At 40.0% G+C, this 22,159-nt stretch overlaps 1 protein-coding gene and 1 non-coding gene across 3 annotated transcripts; both read right to left on the reverse strand.

Moving 5' to 3' along the window:
• Nucleotides 1-4,608: 4,608 nt before the first annotated feature.
• TOMM20 (translocase of outer mitochondrial membrane 20) lies at nt 4,609-20,665 on the reverse strand. 2 transcript variants are annotated; one of them, XM_045783394.2, is made up of 5 exons: nt 20,403-20,664; nt 14,904-14,950; nt 13,033-13,114; nt 8,813-8,955; nt 4,609-5,870 (listed from the first exon to the last, which is right to left on the reverse strand). In XM_045783394.2, the coding sequence occupies exons 1-5, from the start codon at nt 20,521-20,523 to the stop codon at nt 5,826-5,828; spliced, it is 438 nt and encodes a 145-aa protein (XP_045639350.1). In that variant the 5' UTR covers nt 20,524-20,664; the 3' UTR covers nt 4,609-5,825. The 2 variants fall into 2 exon arrangements, with proteins under 2 accessions (XP_045639350.1, XP_087719258.1); XM_087863132.1 differs by having other exon boundaries at nt 5,780-6,841; nt 20,403-20,665.
• LOC123783170 (small nucleolar RNA SNORA14) lies at nt 19,829-19,963 on the reverse strand. The gene has a single exon (XR_006777148.1). It is a non-coding gene; the product is annotated as a small nucleolar RNA SNORA14 (small nucleolar RNA).
• Nucleotides 20,666-22,159: the final 1,494 nt, after the last annotated feature.

A 22,159-nucleotide genomic window follows, 5' to 3' on the forward strand; every position in this document is an offset into this window, starting at 1 on the left:
ACCAAATGATCCAGCAATCCCACTTCTGGGTATACATCAGAAATGAAATCACCATCTCGAAGAGCACTCTCAAGTTCACTGCAGCATTGTTCACAAGAGGCAAGACAGGAGAGTAAGCTAAATGTCTGTCAGTGGATAAGGAGATACATAAAATGTAACCAATGTGTGTGTATGGGATATTCGGTCTTAAAAAAGGAAATTCTGCAATTTGGGACATGGTTGGACCTGGAGGGTATCGTGCTAAGTCAGATAAGCCAGACACGCAAAGACGAATACTGTATGATCTCGCTCAGAGGTGGACTCTAACAAATCAAACTCATGGAAAGAGTAGAATGGTGGCTGCCAGGGATAAGGGGGTAGGGGAACTAGGGAGATGTTGAACTAAGTGTACAAACTTTCAGTTCTGAGTTCTGGACATCTAACGTATAGCATGGGGACCACAGTACTGTGTACTTGAAATCTGCAGAGTAGATCGTAAGTATTCTCACATTACATGCCTGAAGAAGTAATTATGTGAGGTGATAGACGGTGGTATTGTCTATGTCCACATACACCAAAACATCGCCCTGCACACTTTAAATACACAAAATCTTAATTTATAAATCATATGTCCATAAGGATGGGGCGGAAATCCTGAACCTTCCATTTCCCATGCAACCCTAGGCAGGTTTTTTAAGCTGTGAAAGGGGAAGGACTCCTGTAGGAGACTGTAAGGCATCTGAGTGAATTGAATCCATTCTAGAGCCCAGGAAGTGTTTCTGTCATCCTTTGTGTGTTAGTGAACATCAACAAGCACAATGAGACGTAGAGGTGGAGGGAGCTGTCCTGGTTTGGGGTGCTCATGCTAATCTGAGAGGCTAGATCTACTCTTCCTGAGGAGCCAACAAATGCCACTAGTGCTAATTCAAGTTGGGTTCGCTACTGGAGTCCTAACTGTAGAGGAAGCTTTTGGAAACTACCATAGGGCTCTATAAAAATGGTAACTGATGTAACTGGTTTATAAAATAATCAGTCTCTAAGACCACAAAGTTGCCCTCTTCAAACGCTGAGCAGGGTGAGCAAGTGCGGGCACCATGTGAACACCGTCCAGAGGTCACGAACGAACCTGTTTAACTTGCCCAGGGACTCGTCTTGCGTGCTACTCTGGGTGAACGGAGACAGGTTCTGGTTTTAGAACTTCAAAATTACCCACTCTACTGAGGTACAAACTAAAAAGGCCAGCTCAGCTGTCTCACCTACTTCCTTAGGCAACAAAGGCAAGGCAGGGCTACATGAATTTTAAGATCTCAGTGAAATTCCAGTGGGATCCTTGTTCTCCTGGAACACACAGATCACATGCTGGCACTTTCCACATGCCATCTTCAGATCAAGCTCCAGCTCAACCACAGCCCCTCTTAAGCCATTTCTTCTCCCTCCATTCCCCCACCCATCACTTCTATACCCCTATGATTGCAAAGTATTTGACTCTTCTATCAATATCAGTGGAAATTAAGAAAGGATTTAACACCTCTGTAATGCCTCCTGGACTCTTTCCAGAACACAGCTGTATGTAGCTATCAAAAGTGAAGGAAAGGGGCGCCTGGGCAGCGGTTGGGCGTCTGCCTTCGGCTCAGGGCGTGATCCCAACGTTATGGGATCGAGCCCCACATCAGGCTCCTCCGCTATGAGCCTGCTTCTTCCTCTCCCACTCCCCCTGCTTGTGTTCCCTCTCTCGCTGGCTGTCTCTATCTCTGTCGAATAAATAAATAAAATCTTAAAAAAAAAAAAAGTGAAGGAAAAAAATTACATACATAAAACGTCCTGGAGACCTTGTATCTAAAAAAGGAGAAAAATCCATTTGATTTGCCAGAAGACACAAATATGGAATAAAAATTTTAAAACTCACAACTAAAATGCTCAGGGAATGTAATTTCTGCTTAACTGATGTGTCTAGTTGATGGGCTGTTTATAGAAAATATTCCTAAAACACATTTAAATGGACTGGCCTATACTGAACATAAAGTCTGATAATTGATGGTCTTTATGCTTCAGATCGTTAGAATGAGTACCAGGTATTCTTAATTAATTACATTCTACCCCCAGTTAGCTGGCTTTCTCTAATTACACATTTCATTTTTTTTTAAGATTTTATTCATTTGCGAGAGACAGAGAAAGGGCACAAACAGGGGGAGAGGCAGAGGCAGAAGCAGACTCCCCGCTGAGCTGGGAGCCAATATGGGGCTTGATCCCAGGATCATGACCTAAGCGGAAGGCAGATGCTTAACCATCTGAGCCACCCCGGCGCCCCTACACATCTCATTTTTACAGAAGAGAGTGCTAAAGTACATTGACGTTAACATGGCTGCTATCCTATAGTAATTTCCTATTTATGTTCTCTACACCACTATTGAGTGTTGCTGTGTCACATTCACAGCAGGGTCCCAGACCAGCAGCCCACTAAAACTTGGAGACTTATTAGAAATGCTAACATGGGGCACCTGGCTAGTTCAGTCAGTGGAGCATGTGACTCTTGATCTGGGGTCCTGAGTTGGAGCCCCACACTGGGGGGAGTTTACTTAAAAGAAACTAAAAATGAAAATATTTTGGGGGCTCCTGGGTGGCTTATGATCTCAGGGTCATGAAGTAGAGCCCCATTTTGGGCACGGACTCTGCTTGAGATTCTCTGCCTCTTCCCCTCCCCCTGCTCACACTTTCTCCAAAAATAAATAAATCTTTAAAAAAATATATTTTGATTTAAAAAATATATACTGATAATATGATCCTGCTGAGACCTACTGCCCAGCGATGTGTTTTAATACTCTTTCCAGGCACCTGCTCAAGTCAGGAACCCACTATTACATAAAATCCTCACCTACTGACAGGAAAGCACGGGTTCTTAACCTGGGATCTGCGAATCTCCTGAAGTCAAAAGCAAATGTGCTTTTCCTGGGACAAGCTGCACAACTGTCAACTGTCACTTCTCTAAGGGATATTTACCTAGAAGCAGGTACCACCACTGTGAATCGAACTGAGAATTCACTTCTGCAAATATACACCGAAAGAAAATTTTCTCCAAGCCCTTTAATATTTACTTAAACAGCTGAGGCACAAGCAATAAAACTGCATTTTTTTATGTTACAAGAAAGAAAATTTTGTGTAACATCTGCATGATATACTAATTTTCTCAAAATCTTTTCTGTAATATTTTATTAATACTCTGGTCCATAAGTTGGTTCCACAAGGTCAGAAAAGCAAGCATAAAGATGGTAAAAAATATCAACCTTATTGAGGGGTAAGAGGACTCAAACATTCGCTGACTGCCTACTATGCCCACTGTCCTAGGTTTTATGTACTTAACATAAATTCTAGTTATCTGTTAACAGGACAGCACAGACTCTGCCAGGTAAGCACATTTGAAGCGTACTTTCACCTAAGTACAAATTGTGGAATCAAACAGCTCCTTCCCAGGGACTAACATGCACTAACACATATTTTCAAAGACTTTATATAAGCATTCAAAATTAACACATGGGCACATTCAGGCTGTCATCACTCTGATTAAATCGTGGGTCGAACACCATTTGGCCAACATCATCCCTACTGCCTGGCTCCAACGCGGTGTAAAAATTTAGATAGGAAACCATGTTTGCCAATTATGTGCCTAGGGGAAAACCTTGTTTGGGCTTTTTTTTTTTTTTTAAACTGTTTGGGCTTTTTTTTTTTTTTAAAACCAATTACCACCTTCCAAAAGTGGCACCTAATTTTAAAGCACAAAAGCTGTCATTTAAGTAAGAAAATGACTGTATAATCAGCTCCACTGGGAAGATAGCACAGCCTTTTCAACAAGCATTAGATCAAAGCTGATTATTTTTCAGAAAACCCAGTGATACCAAGCTTGGACTACACTACAATTCTCAAGGGTATACAGCCTTCATACCTTCTCCCAAAGCTAAGTAGACTGCTCACTCCTCCAGCTAGTCCTAAGCTTCTATGGGTCCACTCCTCCCTTGCCGAGCTGTCTACCCCATGCTCTTTTCCCCCTTATGTTCTAACTCTGACCTACATTCTGAATGCTGTTGGTCTGAATACTCCCCTCTGGCTAGGGAGAGTACAGGACAAAAAGACTGTTTCCTAGCTGTGTGACCGATGACCACTACACTGCTTTGGATTTGGGATCTAGGAGTAAAACCGACTAACCAGAATGTTTACACTGGTCACCTCCCTATCCCCAGAGAAGAGTAGGCAGGATGCAATAAAAAACAAAACATACTGTTTAAGGTTGCAGGATCACGAACCTGGAACGTACGTGAGGAAGAGTCCTTAAATGTCTGAGTTACACTGTCTGATGTTCTAATTTTATAAATGAGAATACTAGGGGTAAATTCAGAGATGTAATGTGACCTGCCAAAGGCCATGCGGCTGTCTGGAAGCAAAAACTTAGAACCATACTCCAAACTCTTTCCTCTATATCCCAACCACAACAAAAACCCAAGGTTAAGGTTAAGGAAAATTTGTAAGTAAATTAAATATGTAAGTACTTTGGAAAAGTCTTCAGGATCTCTCCAGATTTTGAGACAAAATAAAGGCAATGTATATACAGGGAGGAATTGTTACTCGGTTCAACAGATGATAAGTTAAGTACCAAGGATCTTTATTCTCAGACCTAATGTTCAATCTGTGACTGCAGATAACAAGTCACTATTTTGAGAACACCTCCATTCTTTTCAAGTCTTCAGCCACAAGGTTACACCTTATTCTCATCATAACAAGATAAACGAATCAGACTGAAAGAGGATTAAGGAGATACACTGAAGATAAGCAAAGGCGAACATTTTACAAGCTTATCATCCCAGTTACCCTAAAAGTTAAGTTTCAGATTTACAAGAGTAATGACAGAACCATATGATTTCAGTGAAAATCAACACAAGTTAGATCTTTAAAAAAAAAAAAAATGGGAGGGATCAATTCAGAAATACTAAGTCAGGCAAGCATGCAAACTTCAGAGTATAAAAAAATGCAAGGCCTGGTTGTCCAAACAAATATATCCTTTAGGAGAAGGTGAATTTGAAGATGCTAGACAGAACCAAATGAAGTAAAAGCTGAAAGGGACACTTCTCTGAATTAGCAGACCAATTCCCTCATTTTTTAAGTGAGAAAAGAGGGCAGATAGTAATTGGTGAAGCTCCATGGCTAGATTAAGAATGTACATAGATCTAATTCCTGGTGCTATTTGCAACTACATACATCTAAAATACAAGTAGATAAATATCCAGAACACATTAAGCCCACCGATTTAAACATTTCAAGACAAATACACAGGGAGAGGGTGAATTAATACAGCACAGCAGCACATCTCAAATATTTAAGAGATTAAATGGAAAAAAATAATCTCTCAAAGATTTTAATGCTCAGTTTTGATAAAGTTTCCATCCAATTCTTTTATGTAGAGCAAATGTACTAGCTTAAAAAAAAACGTGCATTCTTCAGCTTTCTCCTATACGTTTTTTGCCTATCTTTCAAAACTAAGCACTGAGTATTTTTATCATAAGTAATGTGATGTTATTATGTACACTTTAATTGCACGTTTTAGGAATAAAATAAATCCATGATATTTTGGTAACTCATAGTGTATTTATAAAATGAAAAGCTTGCTAGCAAAATACACTTTTCACTGGGAAAAATAAATAAAACAAATGAATGGATCTACACAAAGTAAAAACCGACTTTGGTAGATTTCAGTGTAGGACAGTCCGTAACAAGCCTATTTGCCCTTTTCCCCCAGAGCTGCTCATCTTCCGACTTAAGATTTTAAAAATATTTTTAATTGAGATTATGTTGACATTTTCTCATTCCACATCATCTTCAGCCAAGCTCTGAGCACTTACAATTCTCTGAAAGAGAAAAAAAAAAATTTAATTTTTCGAAGTCCTTCATAGGAGGCAAGAATATCCAGTGGGAAAAGACAGTCTCTTCAATAAATAGCAAAAGAATGAAACAGGACCACTTCCTTACACCATGCACAAAAATGAACTCAAAATGGATTAAAGACCTAAATGTGAGACCTGACACCATAAAACTCCTAGAAGAAAACAGGCAGTAATCTTCTTGGACACTGGCCTTAAGAACATTTTTCTAGGTAGGTCTCCTCAGGCAAGGGAAACAAAAACAAAAATAAACTACTGGGACTACACCAAAATAAAAAGCTTTTATTTACATGGCAAAGTAAACCAACAAAATGAAAAGACAAAATAATGAACTGGAGGACATCTGTAAATGATACATCTAGTAAGGGGTTAATATCCAAAATATATGAAGAACTCCTACAACTCAACACCAAGGAAAATAATAATCCAATTAAAAACGGGCAGAGGACCTAAACGGACATTTTCCCATCAGACACATGCAAAGATGCTCAACACCATTAAATCATCAAGGAAATGCAAATCAAAACGACAATACAATGTGATATCGCCTCCCACGTCAGAATGCCCAGAATCAGAAACACAAGAAGTAACAAATGTTGGTGAGGACGTGGAGAAAAAGGAACTCTCATCCACTGTTGGTGCGAATGTAAACTGGTGCAGCCACTGTGGAAAACAGTAAGAAGGTTCCTCAAAAAATTAAAAAATAGGAAAACCATTATGATCCAATAATTCCACTGGTGGTTATTTACCCAAAGAAAATGAAAATATAGGGCACCTGGGTGGCTCAGTCAGTTAAGCGTCTGCCTTCAGCTCAGGTCATGATCCCAGGGTCCTGGGACTGAGCCCCACATCCGGCTCCCGGCTCAGCAGGAAACCTGCTTCTCCCTCTCCCTCTGCCCCCCAGTCATGCTGCTCTCTCTTGAATAAATAAATAAAATCTTAAAAAAAAAAAAAAGAAAAAAGAAAAAAAGAAAATGAAAATACTAATTCGGAAAGATGTATGCACCTCCAGGTTTACTGCAGCATTATTTATAATAGCCAAGATATGGAAACAACATTGGTGTCCATCAATGTATGAATGGATAAAGAAGTGGTAAACATATACAATGGACCAAGAATGAGATCTTGCTATCTGCAACATGGATGGACCTAGAAGATATTATGCTAAGTATTATTTCACAAATATAAAGATAAACACCATCTAATTTCACTTGTTTGTGGAATATAAAAACCAACAAATGAACAAACAAAAAAAAGGAGGAAGAGATGCATAAATACAAACTGGTGGATGCCAGAAGAACTGAAGTGGGTGGGGGGATGGGCCAAATGACTGAAGGGGAGTGAGAGGTCCAGGCTTCCAGTTATGCAAGGATAAAAAGTTATGGGGATAAAAAATACAGCATAGGAAATACAGTCAATGATCATGAAATACCATTGTATGGTGAGACAGATGGTAGCCACACTTGTGGTGAGCAGACCATAATGTACACACTTGTCAAAACAGTAAGCTGTACACCTGAAACTAATGTAACACTGTGTGTCAACAATACTTCAATTAAACTAAAATTTTAAGGGAAAAAAATATGTCCTTTTTATTCAAAGAATCAAATCTTATTAAGTTTACCCATTCTGAGATTTCAATACTTAACACTTCTAAACACTGTTACCAAAGAAAATAATGATCACACTACTGTCAGTCCTATTTCAAAATCCAAGGAAGGATAATATTATACTGTTTTACATGTTAATCAATTATATAACTAAAACCAAAAAGAATTTAAGGTATCTTTTCACTCCCATATAGACTAAGAATACTGATTAGCACTTTACTGGTTATTCTATGCTCCTAACATTTCCCTTTTTGGCCTGAAAATGCTCAGTCATTATACAAGAAGGAATACAGTAATTCCAAAATTAGCAGTTGAAAATATTTCCAGATGACATTAAGTTAACTGAGTAAAGGAGGCCATTTTTTAAAAGAGGAGTTCTGGCTTCATCCTGAATTCATCCATATTTCAAAAGACCTCACACTCTCAGGTCCATCTTCCAAAAGCACTAAGCTTTGCTGCCTTTCCAAGAGCAGATAATACTAACAGAAGATTCTGATTTAGACAGACCAGGAACCACATTAGTCTAAAAAGGATTAAGACCAAATCTTTGGTTTTTTTTCAACTCTTTCCCTGAAATCTTCAGGGCCTTTATTTTCTCTCCAATCCCTTTCCAAACTGAGTAAAGGTCAGTTTGAAGAATTAACCAATTTTAAATCACACCAACTGTGGAAATTACACAAATAAACAAACTATTTCAAAAAACAGATTCATTTCGGTTCCTTGGAAAAAATTAAAAACCAACAGAATGCACTTTAATCAATTCTTAAGTTACATAATCTTTTATACAAATGTTGTGTTTAATATACATTTGGAGATGTAGTCAAATAGCTCCAAGCCCAAAGCCCACCTTGGCAGAAGCAGAGGCACTGGGGCCTTTAGAGAAGTGAGATCAGAGGGTATCCACAATCCTTTATGATCTAATTTCAGGCTATACCATCTTGGCCCCTCTGCCAGGCCACTTAACTGAATGCATGGGCTCACAAGAGTCGACAGAAAGCTAGTTTCAGAAAGTAGCTGCGAGTGGCCTGAATTTTGGTATTTGAACACCAAGGCCTGAGATTTCATACTATGAGACATACCTCCTGATCCACATGTAGGGTACAATAACTCGATCTTATGCTCATTTCAGTATTATTAGGGAAGAAAAATTTCAAGCATGCTATCTCCAATTCTACTTTGATTCCAAGAATGAGTTTCATAATTTCATCATGTTCACTAGACTAATTTTTAAATGTCAATGTCCCTACAACATTTAATTCTCAGATTCTACTCACTTTTATTAACATTTCGAATCCTTACCTGACTAATTGTTGGAAGCTTGGTCAGAAGCATCTGGAACACTGGTGGTGGAAGAGTTTGCTGTAACACTTGCAGCAACTGCTGTGGCTGTCCACACACAGCAATTGCATTTGTCAGATGGTCCACACCTTTCTCATATTCGCCTGAAAGATTTACATAAAAATAACATGTGACCTGGAAAGTCTGCCTTTGTCAAAAATTCAACTCTAAAGCCTTCACTATATCTCCAAGTGATATTGACCAAAAACATCACACAAGTAAAAACTTGTAAACTAATCTATAGTACATCCATATAACTGAATATTATGAAAGCATTAATAAAAATTAATCAGATCACAGTACTGATATGCAAGTGTCTTCAAAACACATACAAAAAGGGAGAAACTAAAGTGCAGAAATGTCCAAGTATATTACTATTTAATTATATAAGAAACTGCTAACTACGGGGGGCCTGGGTGGCTCAGTCAATTAAGCATCTGTCTTCGGCTCAGGTCATGAACCCACAGTCCTGGGATCAAGTCCCATATAGGGCTCTCTGCTCATTAAGGAGCCTGCTTCTCCCTCTTCCTGCCAGTCCCCCTACTTGTGCTCTGTCAAATAAATAAATAAAATCTTAAAAAAAAAAAAAAAAAAGAAAGAAAGAAAGAAAGAAAAGAAACGAAATTGCTAACTACGGAACACTACCTTTCTGAGAACTGGAAGACTGGGGACTGAGGTAGAAAGGAGGCCCAAATTCACTTTAGATAATCCTTTATACTATTTTGAATGTGATCACATGCAAACTCAAAAAAGAAAAAAAAAAAAAACCTTTTTAAAAAAGTGATACTAATAGGAAAAACAGTCACACTAATGGAAGTGGCAACAAGCAGGTAACAGAATAATGATTATCTCTGAGCGGTAGGATTTTCTTTTAATTTATCCTACAATGGACACATTACTTTTGAAAGAAAAACAATTACATAAAACACAGGAAACTGAGCAAATTCTACTTATGCCAAAAAATTGTTTCTTGACCTTTCTGGGTTGGTGAGCACATCGAGGTACTAGGAGGGTGGTGCATCCAGAGACAGAAGATTCTCATGTCCTGTCCACCCCACCCCCACATCTTGCCCTATATAATAACCCAGTAAACACAAAGTTTTCTGACCCTGAATAAGATCATGACCAATCCCTGAATAAGAACATGACCAAATAAGGGACTGAAGGATGGTATATGAAGAGGAATTGCTTGAACATTTCAACTGAGAAAAATCTAAGGACTGAGGTATTCAAACTGAAGAAAGCATTAAAAATGGAAAATACAAAAGACTTAGTTCTTCTGCAAGGGCTTGGACTTCCACTGGGGGACACAATGGCTCCACTGACTTGGTGATTAAGATGCCACTTGGCCACTGAATCCTCATACCACTGAATTTACAGGCAATATAGGGGATTACAACACAGTCGCCTGGGGATATTAATTCTGATTATTAAATGGAAACAGAGCTGCTACTGGATTTTTGTGTAGAACACGGGATCCCAAGACACCTCCCAACATTTCTAAATACACTGGAAACAGTTAATGAACCACCACAGTAACTCAATGGTTTCCTCTATGCACTTGCAGACCTGAGCTCGTTTATATCATCCTGAGATGAGATCTGGCTCAGTTAACAAAACTATGCTTATGGAAGATCCCTGGATGGAAGAGACTGCCAAGCGATGAAGTTCACTGCCTAAATCACTCATGCCTTCGCATGACTTACTCTGATGTTGACTTTTTCCCTAATTCTAACCACCTGAGTCTTCAACCTCAGGTTTGGTTGGTAGTTTCCACCATAAGAAAGGCAGCTTGGCAGAGTTAAGTAACCCTCTGGATGGTGATGAGCTGAAGTGTGGAACATGAGCTTGGGAAAAAGAGTAACTCCCACCTGTCCTTCCCTGCCTTCCTCCCAGACAGCATGAGTTACTGTCCTTCTCAATCTGGAGCTGACAGCTCAAGTCAACAGATGGTCACAATACATGGATCTCCAAGCCCATCCAAACAGAAGTTATTATGAATGTACTTTTTTCTGTATGTTTCACTCTGAGTAAAATAATTTAAGATAGTGTTTCTAGGGGCTCCTGGGTGGCTCAGTCAGTTCAGCAACTGCCTTCGGCTCAGATCATGGTCCTGGGGTCCTGGGATCAAGTCCCACATTGGGCTCCCTGCTCAGCAAGGAGTCTGCTTCTCCCTCTCCCTCTGCCCTGCTCACTCTTCCTCTCTCTCAAACAAACAAAATCTTTAAAAAATAAATAAAATGATATAAAACAGTGTTTCTATTTTGGAAGACAGAAAATTTTGATAGTATCAAACAGACCTCTTTATTTATGAGCATGAACAAAATACTTTGAGAATGTCTGCATGAACTGAAATACTACAACCTATACCTTAGACACAGATATCCCTATACATGCAGATTTTTCGTTTCAAATATTAAAGTAACAGAGTCTCTCAAATGAGCTCTTTGAAGATTTAAGTGCTTTACTATTACCCCATGATTAAACCTCACTTTTTTCTTATTGTAATGGGGTAAAAAAGGCAAAATTACTTTCTAGTAAGGAATTTCCATTTTTATTTATAAATATTATCAGCCTACTATGCCATCCAAATATGATAATTATTTCCTAAAGAGAAAAGCAAAGAAATTACTGGGAAGGGGGAGACATGACAAAAAGTTAACATGTCACCACCACCTGAAACCTTTAATCCTTTCCAAAAAACCAAATAAAAAACCACAAATGACCTACACTGTTAATTCAATACTATCTAAATCTATGATACAGCAATGAGCGTAAGAAAAACTTGACACCTAGTATCATTTTTACTAATGATAGCAAATACTTCAAAGCTACTTTTGAAATAAAAGATAATTTGGGGGCGCCTAGGTGGTGCAGTCAATTAAGCATCAGACTCTCGATTTCAGCTCAGGTCATGGTCTCACGGTCCTGGGATGGAGCCTGATGGCTCTGCACTGGGGTGTGGAGCCTGCTTTAAGATTTTCTCTCTCCCTCTCCCTCTGCCCTTTCCCCTACCCCCAAGTGCCCTGCATACACACACTCTGTCTCAATAAACAGATCTTTTAAAAATAAATAAAAGCTGGGGTGCCTGGGTGGCTCAGTCCGTTGAACGTCTGCCTTTGGCTCAGGTCATGATCCCAGGATCCAGGGATCAAGCCCCGCATCAGGTTCCTTGCTCAGCGGGGAGCCTGCTTCTCCCTCTCCCTGCAGCTCCCCCTGCTTGTGCTGTCAAATTAATTAATTAATTTTAAAAAACCTTTAAAAAAATAAAAGCTAATTTGGCACTAAAAATTTATAAATACATTTAAGACTCTAAATTACTGCATTACAGATCTCAGATTTGTCACTTTGATCATTTTAACTTCATAATAGTAATGTTTTTTTAAAAAAAACAACTCTTAATCCTTAATTGAATATGTAAAGCACACAGCCTAAACTCTAGATCATATTCGGATCACGGGCTGGTCCTGAAATCGAGCACCATGAACTCACTGTTTTGACCCTGACAAGTAAATTAACCTTCTCTGGGACTTATATTAGCCATTCCTTCCTATAAATATTAGAAAAGACCTGAAGATTAGATGAAGAAGTTGAGAAAGTATATGCCTAGATCACAATCCTTCAGTTATTATTTACATATTGCATTATGACTATAGTCCCTAAACTGCTAAAAAAATAACCTCATTTGTAAAGATTACTTATATTCTCTGTATCATGTATCAAATAAACCTAAAACTCAAAACATCTTATGGATAATGATAACCCACGAGAAGTATTTTTCTAGAACCAGTCCTTTTTTTTTTTTATGAGAGGAAGAGCATGTAAGAGTGTGCATGAGCCGGGGGAAGGGGGCGGGGGGAAAGAGGGGGAGAGGGAGAGAATCTCAAGCAGGCTCCAGGCTCAGCACAGAGACCAGAGATGACACAGGGCTCCATCTCAGGACCCTGAGGCCATGACCTGAGCCAAAATCAAGAGCCAGACGCTTAACCAACTGAGCGACGCAGGTGTTCCTAGAGCCAGTCTTAAATAAAATAATTTTCCCATTACTAAATGACTTGTCTTGAAATATTCAGAATAACTTTTTTAAAAGCTGCTACACTACACCAAAAAAAAGCCCCTTATCACCATAAATTTATACTTACTGTGAAGAATTCTAATTTCCTCATCTTTTAATGACTTACCTTGGGCTAGCAACTCTTCACCAAGCTGTATTTCTTCAAGGAAGAATTTCTGAACAGCTTCAGCATCTTTCAGGTCAGGTAACTGTTTGGAAAAAGAATATTTAATAACTGATACCAAAATTACACTGGGGATGTAACCAATACACAGAAAATCATGCCACTAAAACCAAAACAACAAAAAACTGAATAACTCATTACAAAAAAAGATAAAAAGAAATTTACTCTTCAATACTTACAAGCATTAGTTTAGTATCTACATTTAAATGAATATAAGAAAAAAATACTTATTGATCAAACTGATACTAGAACAGTTCTCAGAATGCTGTACATCAAACCTAAAGTAAAAAATGAAGAATACAATTATCTCTATCATAAACTGTGCACTTTACTATTTATACTATTTTGATTGCCATTTTTATAGATTTTTATGTAACCATAATTAACTTTCTTCTGATCCCACATCATTTTGTATAGATTTTACATGCATCTAAAAGATTATTTTTAAATGGTAATAGACTATTCCATTGAGAAATCTAGGACTGCTTAATCATGATCTATTTGTTGCACATGAGCTACTACTAATTTTTTTGCTATTACAAATTGCTATTATAAAAGCAGCTTTATTTAAATAAGCTTGGATTTCTGTGTTTTTGTTTTGTAGTTTGTTATATATTACCAGACTATGGTAATATATAATGCCATCGGCTATGTGACTTATTAAAAAACATAAGCCTACTTTTAAAAAGTCCTATTCTATTTAAAAACCTAGACTTCTATTAATGGAAGCTTTTGGTTCCTGATTAATATTACATACACTCGCATTACCAACAAAGATGAAATAATTTAAATTTCTCAAAGTAGAGGCATCTTTTGTAACTATCCCAGCAGAGGCAAGAATTTGATTATTCCTGAATCTAAAAAATACACACTGATGCATGTCTGTATCTACCTTCCCACATCTTTAGAAAGAAAAGGCTACTGAAACACTAACAACATATACTTCAGAAAGGTAGTTTAGACATAAGGCAACAAAGTGGTTGCCTCTCAGTTTCACTTCATTATTACTGTGTCCAGTCACTTAGCTGTGTTGATTATCTGATTGTTTCAAAATAATAAAATGTAACATTTTCTGATTAATTTTTTCTTTGCCTCAACTTGCTTTAAAAAGAACCACTACTGATCCTGTAGTCCAAGTCCTGGGAATCCAAACAATGGAACTAATTTTAATAAAAAAGAAAAGCTATATGTGCAATGATTAACATTTACTTACTTTACTTACACATGTCACAGAACATTTTTTTTATCAAGCAGAGAAACCTATGTAGTCATTAAAAATAATCATGAACACAGGAGCTATGAAAAGAAAAAAAGAAGATTTTTATCTACATGTACATATAACATCAAGATAAAAAAATCTGCCATGTGGTAGGATTCTGGATCACTGGGCATGAATAATCTTATACAACTTTTGAAACAAATAGTATGTGGTTCTTTTAAAAGGAGCTGAAGGAAGGAAAATTAAATAAATAAATGTATTGTTGTATTATTTTTGAAGCAGCTGAGTGAGAAAGCTTGAACAGTTTGGTAGAATTATCTTCTGGAGACTATCCGCTTATTTCCTTGCAGTTACTGCTTATGTAGTAAGCTGTCTGCTATCTGGGCCAACAAGGGGGAAATAATGATGGACCAGAAAATCTGCAGTTGAATGGAGTTAACTATTCCAAAAACACAACAACAAATTATATTTCAAAATAGAAAATACAATGTCTGGTATCAACTAGCTTTCTCAAAACACATGTTAAGTATATTTTATAGTTTTATAACCATATATAAATACAGTATAAACAAACAAACAAACAAAATCAGATTACCTTGCAAAGTCCAGCTCTCTCCTTGGCAAGCTTTTGTTTCTTTCTTCCTGCAAGAAATGGAGTATTTTAATTTTACCATTATTTAAATGGGAACTCAAAAGAAGTCAAACTGCTGTGGCAGTCATTCATTCTATTTGCAAAACACCCCAGAGTAGGGCTCTCCTATTCCCTTGTCTCCTTGTGATTTCTCAGGGTCAGAGTTCTGGTCAATGAGCTATGGACAATATTATTATTTCTGGGGAAGAGCTTTTTCCTTCCCTCTGGGGCACCAAGATCAGCAATTCTAACAGGTGATTAATGCCATAAGCAGAGCAAGCCCCACCCCCCCCCCAAAACTACATAAGACATGAAACACAAGCAAGAATGAAACCACTGCTGTTGGAAAGTTTTATTACTCAGGGCGCCTGGGTGGCACAGCAGTTAAGCGTCTGCCTTCGGCTCAGGGAGTGATCCCAGCGTTATGGGATCGAGCCCCACATCAGGCTCCTCTGCTTTGAGCCTGCTTCTTCCTCTCCCACTCCCCCTGCTTGTGTTCCCTCTCTCGCTGGCTGTCTCTGTCAAATAAATAAATAAAATCTTAAAAAAAAAAAAAAGAAAGTTTTATTACTGAAATATAACAGATTCAATCTTTACTGAATGTTGAAAGCTATCTGGCATTTCTAAATGAGAAAAAAAGAGGGGGTAGGAGGACAGAATTCAGCTGTAAATTGTTTTTTGTCTTGTTTTTGACTCGAAAAAGCAACACCACGTATCTCAGAAGTAAGCGATGGTTAAAATATTAAAAGCCTTAAGCCAAATCAATAAAGGACATGACAATATTTTAAACTGCTACAGGGGCACCTGGGTGGCTCAGTCAGTTAAGCTTCTGACTCTTGGTTTTGGCTCAGGTCATGATCTCAGGGTCATGGGATGGCACGTGTTGGGCTCTGCACTCAGTGCAGTCTGCTTGTCCCTTTCCCTCTACCACTGCTCCTCCGCGCCCCCCCCAAAGGCTGAGCGTTCTCTCAAATAAAGAAAATCTTTTTAAAATTTCAAAAAATAAAAAATAAAATAAATTGCTAAATAATGATATACTCCACATGAAAGGGTGTTTCCACGTGAAACGGTGTTAGCACAGGGGAAGCACTGTTTGGTTTATATCCCAGCTCTTCTTAGTGTCAGCATGACCTTGGGCCAAGTTCTAGTAACCTGTACCTCACTATCCTCGTATGTAAAACTGGCCTAAGAATGATACATGCTTCACAGAGTTGATGTGAAGATTAAATGAGTTAATGCATGTAAAGTATTTTTTAACAGTGTCTGGTTTATAACGTGCCAAATGAGGAGCTGGTGATGAACTACCTCAGTACGCATCTGGTACTGAGATAGTTCACTACCAGGAGTTGTGCTATGCTAATACCTAAATAAGTTTCCCTAGTCACTAAAAAGTACCAGTGACAGGGAGACTGTGGCAGAGCTAAGAAAGGTTAAGGCTCTAATACTTATTACCTGGGTGATCTTTGGCAAATAAATCTCTGACTCTGTAAGGATAAGGCATGTTTAACTTTACCACTGTGAGAAACAAAAGCTTCATAAAACAAGCAAATGTCCTCTGAAAACCTTAAAGTGGGCCACAAATTCAAGTCTCAATCAATGCATGACTAAAGACAAGTGACCAGTCTGCCTAACTGCAGTGAGATGGATTCATTTATTGTGGTCCAGGAAACTTATCTACCCTATCAAACTGGGTTTAACCACACCCATACCTCTTGGCAACTCTAGCCCCCAAAACACCTTAAGTGCTACAACTCTAAGGCTTAAATACAATTCTGACAGTTTCAACAAAAAGATACATTAAATAAGCTGATCTTACATATAAATTTGAAGTCTGCCTATTTTTCTAACAAACTACCTTTCCTAGGTGTTCATCTTCAGGCAACTATGGGGAAACAGAACCATAACATTCTACCCTCAATTTGTTTAAGGGTTTCATCTGGCCGTCCTGAGGCAGAAAATAATAAATGCTACCATACTACATTAACTAATTACTAACATCACTAGTGCCAGAAGGAGACGACTAAAGACTAGAAGAGATACAGAAGACCTCACAGAAGCAACAGACACGAAGACAAAGGAACACTGAGATGTTAAAAGCAAGCACCCAGGGGCGCCAAGGTGGCTCAGTCTTTAGGCGTCTGCCTTTGGCTCAGGGCGTGATCCTGGCGTTCTGGGATCGAGCCCCACATCAGGCTCCTCCTCTGGGAGCTGCTTCTTCCTCTCCCACTCCCCCTGCTTGTGTTCCCTCTCTCACTGGCTGTCTCTCTCTCCATCAAATAAATAAATAGAATCTTAAAAAAAAAAAAAAAAAAAAAAAGGTAAGCACCCAGTAAGTTGTAGATGCTACGGGCCAGACACTAGTCTAAAGGTTATTAATTCGCTTACTTGATCCTACAGTAACACTAAAACAAGTACTATTATGATCTCCATTTTACGGATGAGAACATTTACCAAGGTCACAACTAATAATTGGTAGAGGGGCAATTCAAAGCCAAGCAGCTGAACTTCAGAACATGTGTCCTCAAACATTATTCTCTACTGCCGCTGCACGCTGTAGAGAAGCTTTAAGAGTGGGGACAATACCGACTCTGTCTTTGGCCTTCCATCTTGTTCATGTGCACTGGATGACCTCTCCTGGGGCTAAATGTTCCAGGTCCCTTGGAGATTCACGTACATACCTTAGACCTTAGAGAGGCCCAAGGCCATGACTGGGGGAGGCTTCCTTTGGCCTCCCATGAATCTGTGAGAGAGAACACAGTCTTTCTCCTTCCTGACACACAGGTAGTGCCACAGTATCTAATATCTAATAAAAGGTTAGCTGTCATTTAGGTGCATGCAAATCCTTTGATCCCACAACAGTGCTCTTCTGCCAGTGCCCTCACTCTAGAAATGTGGACTAAAATCTGGACTTTGTGGAGAATAACTGCCGCGGGATCATCATCTGCCCACTCCCCCGTCAGTCAGTCACGCGGCATAAAACCGTAAACTGTATGGAGTCACCTGCTTCATTTCCCAGTCTCGAAGTGCCTTCTCAGTTTGGGAAATACTTCACTATCCCTCCGCTACCTTCTAACAGAAGTGAAGACGTTCCCATAAAAATAAAAGGAACCTCAGAAATGAACATGGCAACTCTGCAGAATATACAGAAATACAGTTTGCTAAGCCAGATTTACGGAAATGACAAAAAATAATAATGAAACCCAACAGAGAGAAACTTAGTTTCCACTACTATCCAATCTTATAGTTGTATTTTTTACTGTGGTAGAGAGTGATTGTGTTTGAATGTTTGATAAAATTACCAAATTTTAAGACCGATTAGTTGCTCTAAATTTCTAGCATTCGATTAAAATTCTAGCTTTAGTTTCATAAGACAATTTACTTGTTACCTTATCAGTATATTACATTATCTCTGTGATAAAGGGAAAGATGGTAACAGACTGAGAAATCATGGAGTTACACATTCAATGAGCAAAATTAGGCCTTGACTCAGTATTTATCAGAAATTAGTCCCAAGTGCTACTGTGTAAACCTAACAAGTTAAAACACTTTATCTACTTTCAAAAATACACATAAAACATGAACTTACGGACTGCAGAATTACTCTGAACCTAAATTTACTTCCTAAAGGAAACGTCGAAAAATTATATTCATAAACAATCTGTAGCATCCATCAATTACCATGCGCCAGGCACTGTACTAAACTCCCAATGTATTATAACATTTTACAAAAGAGGGAAACAAAAGCTTCAAGTTGCTCACCCAGGGTTACTCAGCTAATCATTCAAGTCTGACCACTGAGATCTTTAGGCCACTGCTAACGCTAGAAAAAAAATTTATGGATTGAAGATGATGGGAAAGGGATTTTGAAAATAATCTCTCAATTTGTCTAAAATGACAGCTTCTTTGATTTCAACCAAAAATTAGTTCTCTCAAGATTTCTAACAATAAGACTGCAGTGTTTCCAAAGGAAGAAAGGATTAATCCGTTCTTTACTGAGCTCTGTAGCCATACCACCACCACCACCACCACCCCTCCAACTATTACTGAAACTATGAAAAAATGATCTCAATTTCTAGCTAGGCTTACAGCCAGCATTTATGGAGGAGCTTGTTCTCTATCACGAATGGTGGTGGGCACTTCAAACAGCTCAGTCTTCACAAAAACAACCAGCGGCAGGTGACATTACCTGATCTTACCAGCTAAGAAACGTAAGATTCAGAAAGTCTAAAATTATGCAACTTATCTGTGACTAACCTGGGACTGGAACACTGAGTGTCTGAATCCAAAATAGCATTCTTTCCATTAGTCTATCTAACTGTAAATAAAATAGTCTGTATCCCTTCTTTCCTAAAACACAAGACTAGAATTAGATGATCTAGATGGTATAAGGTCGTCTTATACCCCCAAGCCGGTAGGTCACTAGCCACGTGGGGCTCCTGAATACCTGAAAAGATTTACTACTGCTTAATTAAATAGTAAGCATTCATTAGAATAATCACGCCTTCGTACCTTCTGGGCCATAATAACTTACGTATTGATTTTAATTTTATTTTTTAAAGATTTACTTATTTTAGAGAGTGCACAAGTGGGGGGAAGGGCAAGGGGGGAGGAGACTCCCCGCTGAGCAGGGAGCCCCACGTGGGGCTCGAACTCACAATCCTGACATCATGACCTGAGCTGAAACCGAGCTGGATGCTCAACCAAATGTGCCATCCAGGTGTCCCTTAATTTTAATTTTAGAAATTATTCGACTGAGCAACCTAAATAGGTACAAAAATAATTATCGCAACAAATTTATCCTTCCACTGTTGCGAATAAGGAGGCCTCCGAAATTCAAAGATCACAATGGTTCTGGTGACACGATTTCTTTCACGTGAACCTCTTTTAAAAGATGTCGCAGGTATGAAATAAGACTGAGCCACAGGAGAAGCGCAGCCCTTTGGACTCCCCTGCAATTTCTATAGCATTCACTCGTATCTTGGAAGCATTTTCAGGGAAGCTACCAAGAGGGTTTAAGAATGCTGCAAGGATACCGCTGATTTACGGATCTGGTTTCAAGCACAAATACGTAAAATACAAAACACATGACTTTAGAGTTAAGAATAGAGATTTAAAAAGGTGAACGAAAAAAAGAGCCCCCCCCCCACACACACACATACATCCTAAATTATAATACGAACGAATGCATTCAGAGGACAAGCGGTTGGGGAAGACAACACGGGAAAAATCGTCCCTCCAAAATGGAGGGAATCCTGCAGGGCACCAGAGCCAGGAGCGGCACCGGGAGCGCGCAGCCGGCGCCGCTGCCTTTTTCCGCCCCGGTGGCCCGCGGCCGCCGGGCACCCCCGACGCCCCCCACGACCCCGCGAGTGGGCAGCGGGGAGGAGGCACGCGGAGGCGGCCGCGGCGGCGAAGGACAGGCGGATGGACGCTGCGGGCCTGGGGCCGGGGGGACCCACTCACGTTCTCGAAGCCTGTTCTTGAAGTTGGGGTCACTCCGTCTCTTGCGGTCAAAGTAAATGCAGTACCCGATGAAAAGAGCCCCGCAGACACCGGCGGCGATGGCACTGTTCCGGCCCACCATCTTCGCTCAACCGAAGAGCAGGAGTGAGGGCGGCGACGTCGGGGCCCGCAAAGGAGCAGTTGGCCGGGAACCCTCTGCGCGGACCACGCCGCTGCGACCTGACGCTCACCGCGAGGGACGCGGAAAGGCCGAGCGCACGCACTTCCGGCCCCGGCAGCGCGAGGTCCTCGGGCACGTCCGCGGCAGTGCCTGAGCAGCGCAGCCGGGGCCTCTTCGTCTGCGCCTGCGCAAGGGGCCTAGGTGCGGTCGCCCAGGCCCCTCCGGGTGGGGTGTGCGTTGGTGTCGGGATTTGAGGGTGATCTTGCACTTCCTTAAAAGCCGCTGAGCGTGACGTAGCGAAGGTGGTGCGTGGCCGTCGTACACATACTCAAAAGGCTTGGTAGCTGGCATCCTTGCTTGTGTCAAAGATGGAAGGAGCTGACGACAAATGATTCATCTTGTTCTTGTATAATATAGACAACCTGTGACTCGTTTGAATTGAACTGAATTTGCTTTTCAAGTTCACTCACAATCTGCTGTGCAGCAAGCAACATAATCTAGTGATTCAGTGTCAGAATATTACAATATAGTTTCATGAGGGGTGGAAGAAAATTAAGCTGAACGATTCCTGAAAAATAACGGATAAAAGAGATTGAAAAAAAATTGAAAACGTGTTGTCTTAAAGTCACTGGAAACAAGTATGGTAGTTTAAATTTAAAAGACAGGGGCATGTGGGTGGTTCAGTCGGTTAAGGGCGTCTGCCTTCCGCTGGGGTCATGATCCCAGGGTCCTGGGATGGAGACCAGCTTGGGGCTCCCTGCTCAGTGGAGAGTCTGCTTCTCCCTCTGCTGTTTCTCTGCCCACCCCCCCCATCCTGCTTGTGCTCACTCTCTCGCTAAACTAAATAAAATCTTCAAAAAAATAATTAAAAAGACAAAACCTTGGTCAGGAAGCATACATAAAATAACTACAAATTGAGAGGGGTAAGAGAAAGCACATACAGGGCTGTGTAATAAAAGTGGCCACCTCTGTCCCCAGTCTTAGGGAGGGATCCTCTTTAACCCTTGAAGTGACAGCGATGGCTCTTACTCATGGTGAGCGCTGACAGTTTATGCTTAGGAGTCACCTCCTGATGGGGGCCATCCAGGCCAGAAAGACCAACCATGTGGTTAGAGAGTTGGCCCTTTGATCCAGATGATATCCCTGGGGAGGGCAGGGGATTGGAGGGTAGGAGAGCTGGAGATTGAGTTGAACTCCATGGCCTTCATAATGAAACCCAAATAAAAACTCAGGACCCAGAAGCTGGGTGAACTTCCCAGGTTGGCAATACTCTGTAGTGTCTACACCAATGTGCCATGTGCTAGGCGGGTGAAGTGTTCTGACTCCTTTGGGAGGGGACAACAGAAGCTTCAAGTGTGGGACTCTCCCGAACCTCTCCCTATGGGTCTTTCCCTATGGCTGGTTTGGTTTGAATTTTTTTGCTATAATAAAATTGTAATCCTAAGCATAACATGTTCCTGGGGCACCTGAATGGCTCAGTCAGAAGAACACGTGACTCGATCTCCCAGTTGTGAGTTCCAGCCCCACGTTGGTTGGAGAGATTACTTAAATAAAACTTAATAAAATAAGTAAGTACAGGGGTGCCTGAGTGGCTCTG

This window comes from Ursus americanus, chromosome 6 (assembly GCF_024610735.1).
Source record: "Ursus americanus isolate L20-20 chromosome 6, mUrsAme1.1.p, whole genome shotgun sequence".
In the NCBI taxonomy this organism is placed as follows: Eukaryota; Metazoa; Chordata; class Mammalia; order Carnivora; family Ursidae; genus Ursus; species Ursus americanus.

Bases quoted from the DNA above. Each gene is read 5' to 3' on its own strand.
- TOMM20 (XM_087863132.1), bottom strand. From the start codon at position 20,523: ATGGTGGGCCGGAACAGTGCCATCGCCGCCGGTGTCTGCGGGGCTCTT. The intron at 14,951-20,402 runs GTGAGTGGGTCC...CATTTCTTGCAG, and splicing joins CAAGAACAGGCTTCGAGAAC to GAAGAAAGAAACAAAAGCTT. The intron at 8,956-13,032 runs GTAAGTCATTAA...TAAATCTTTCAG, and splicing joins TGAAGAGTTGCTAGCCCAAG to GCGAATATGAGAAAGGTGTG.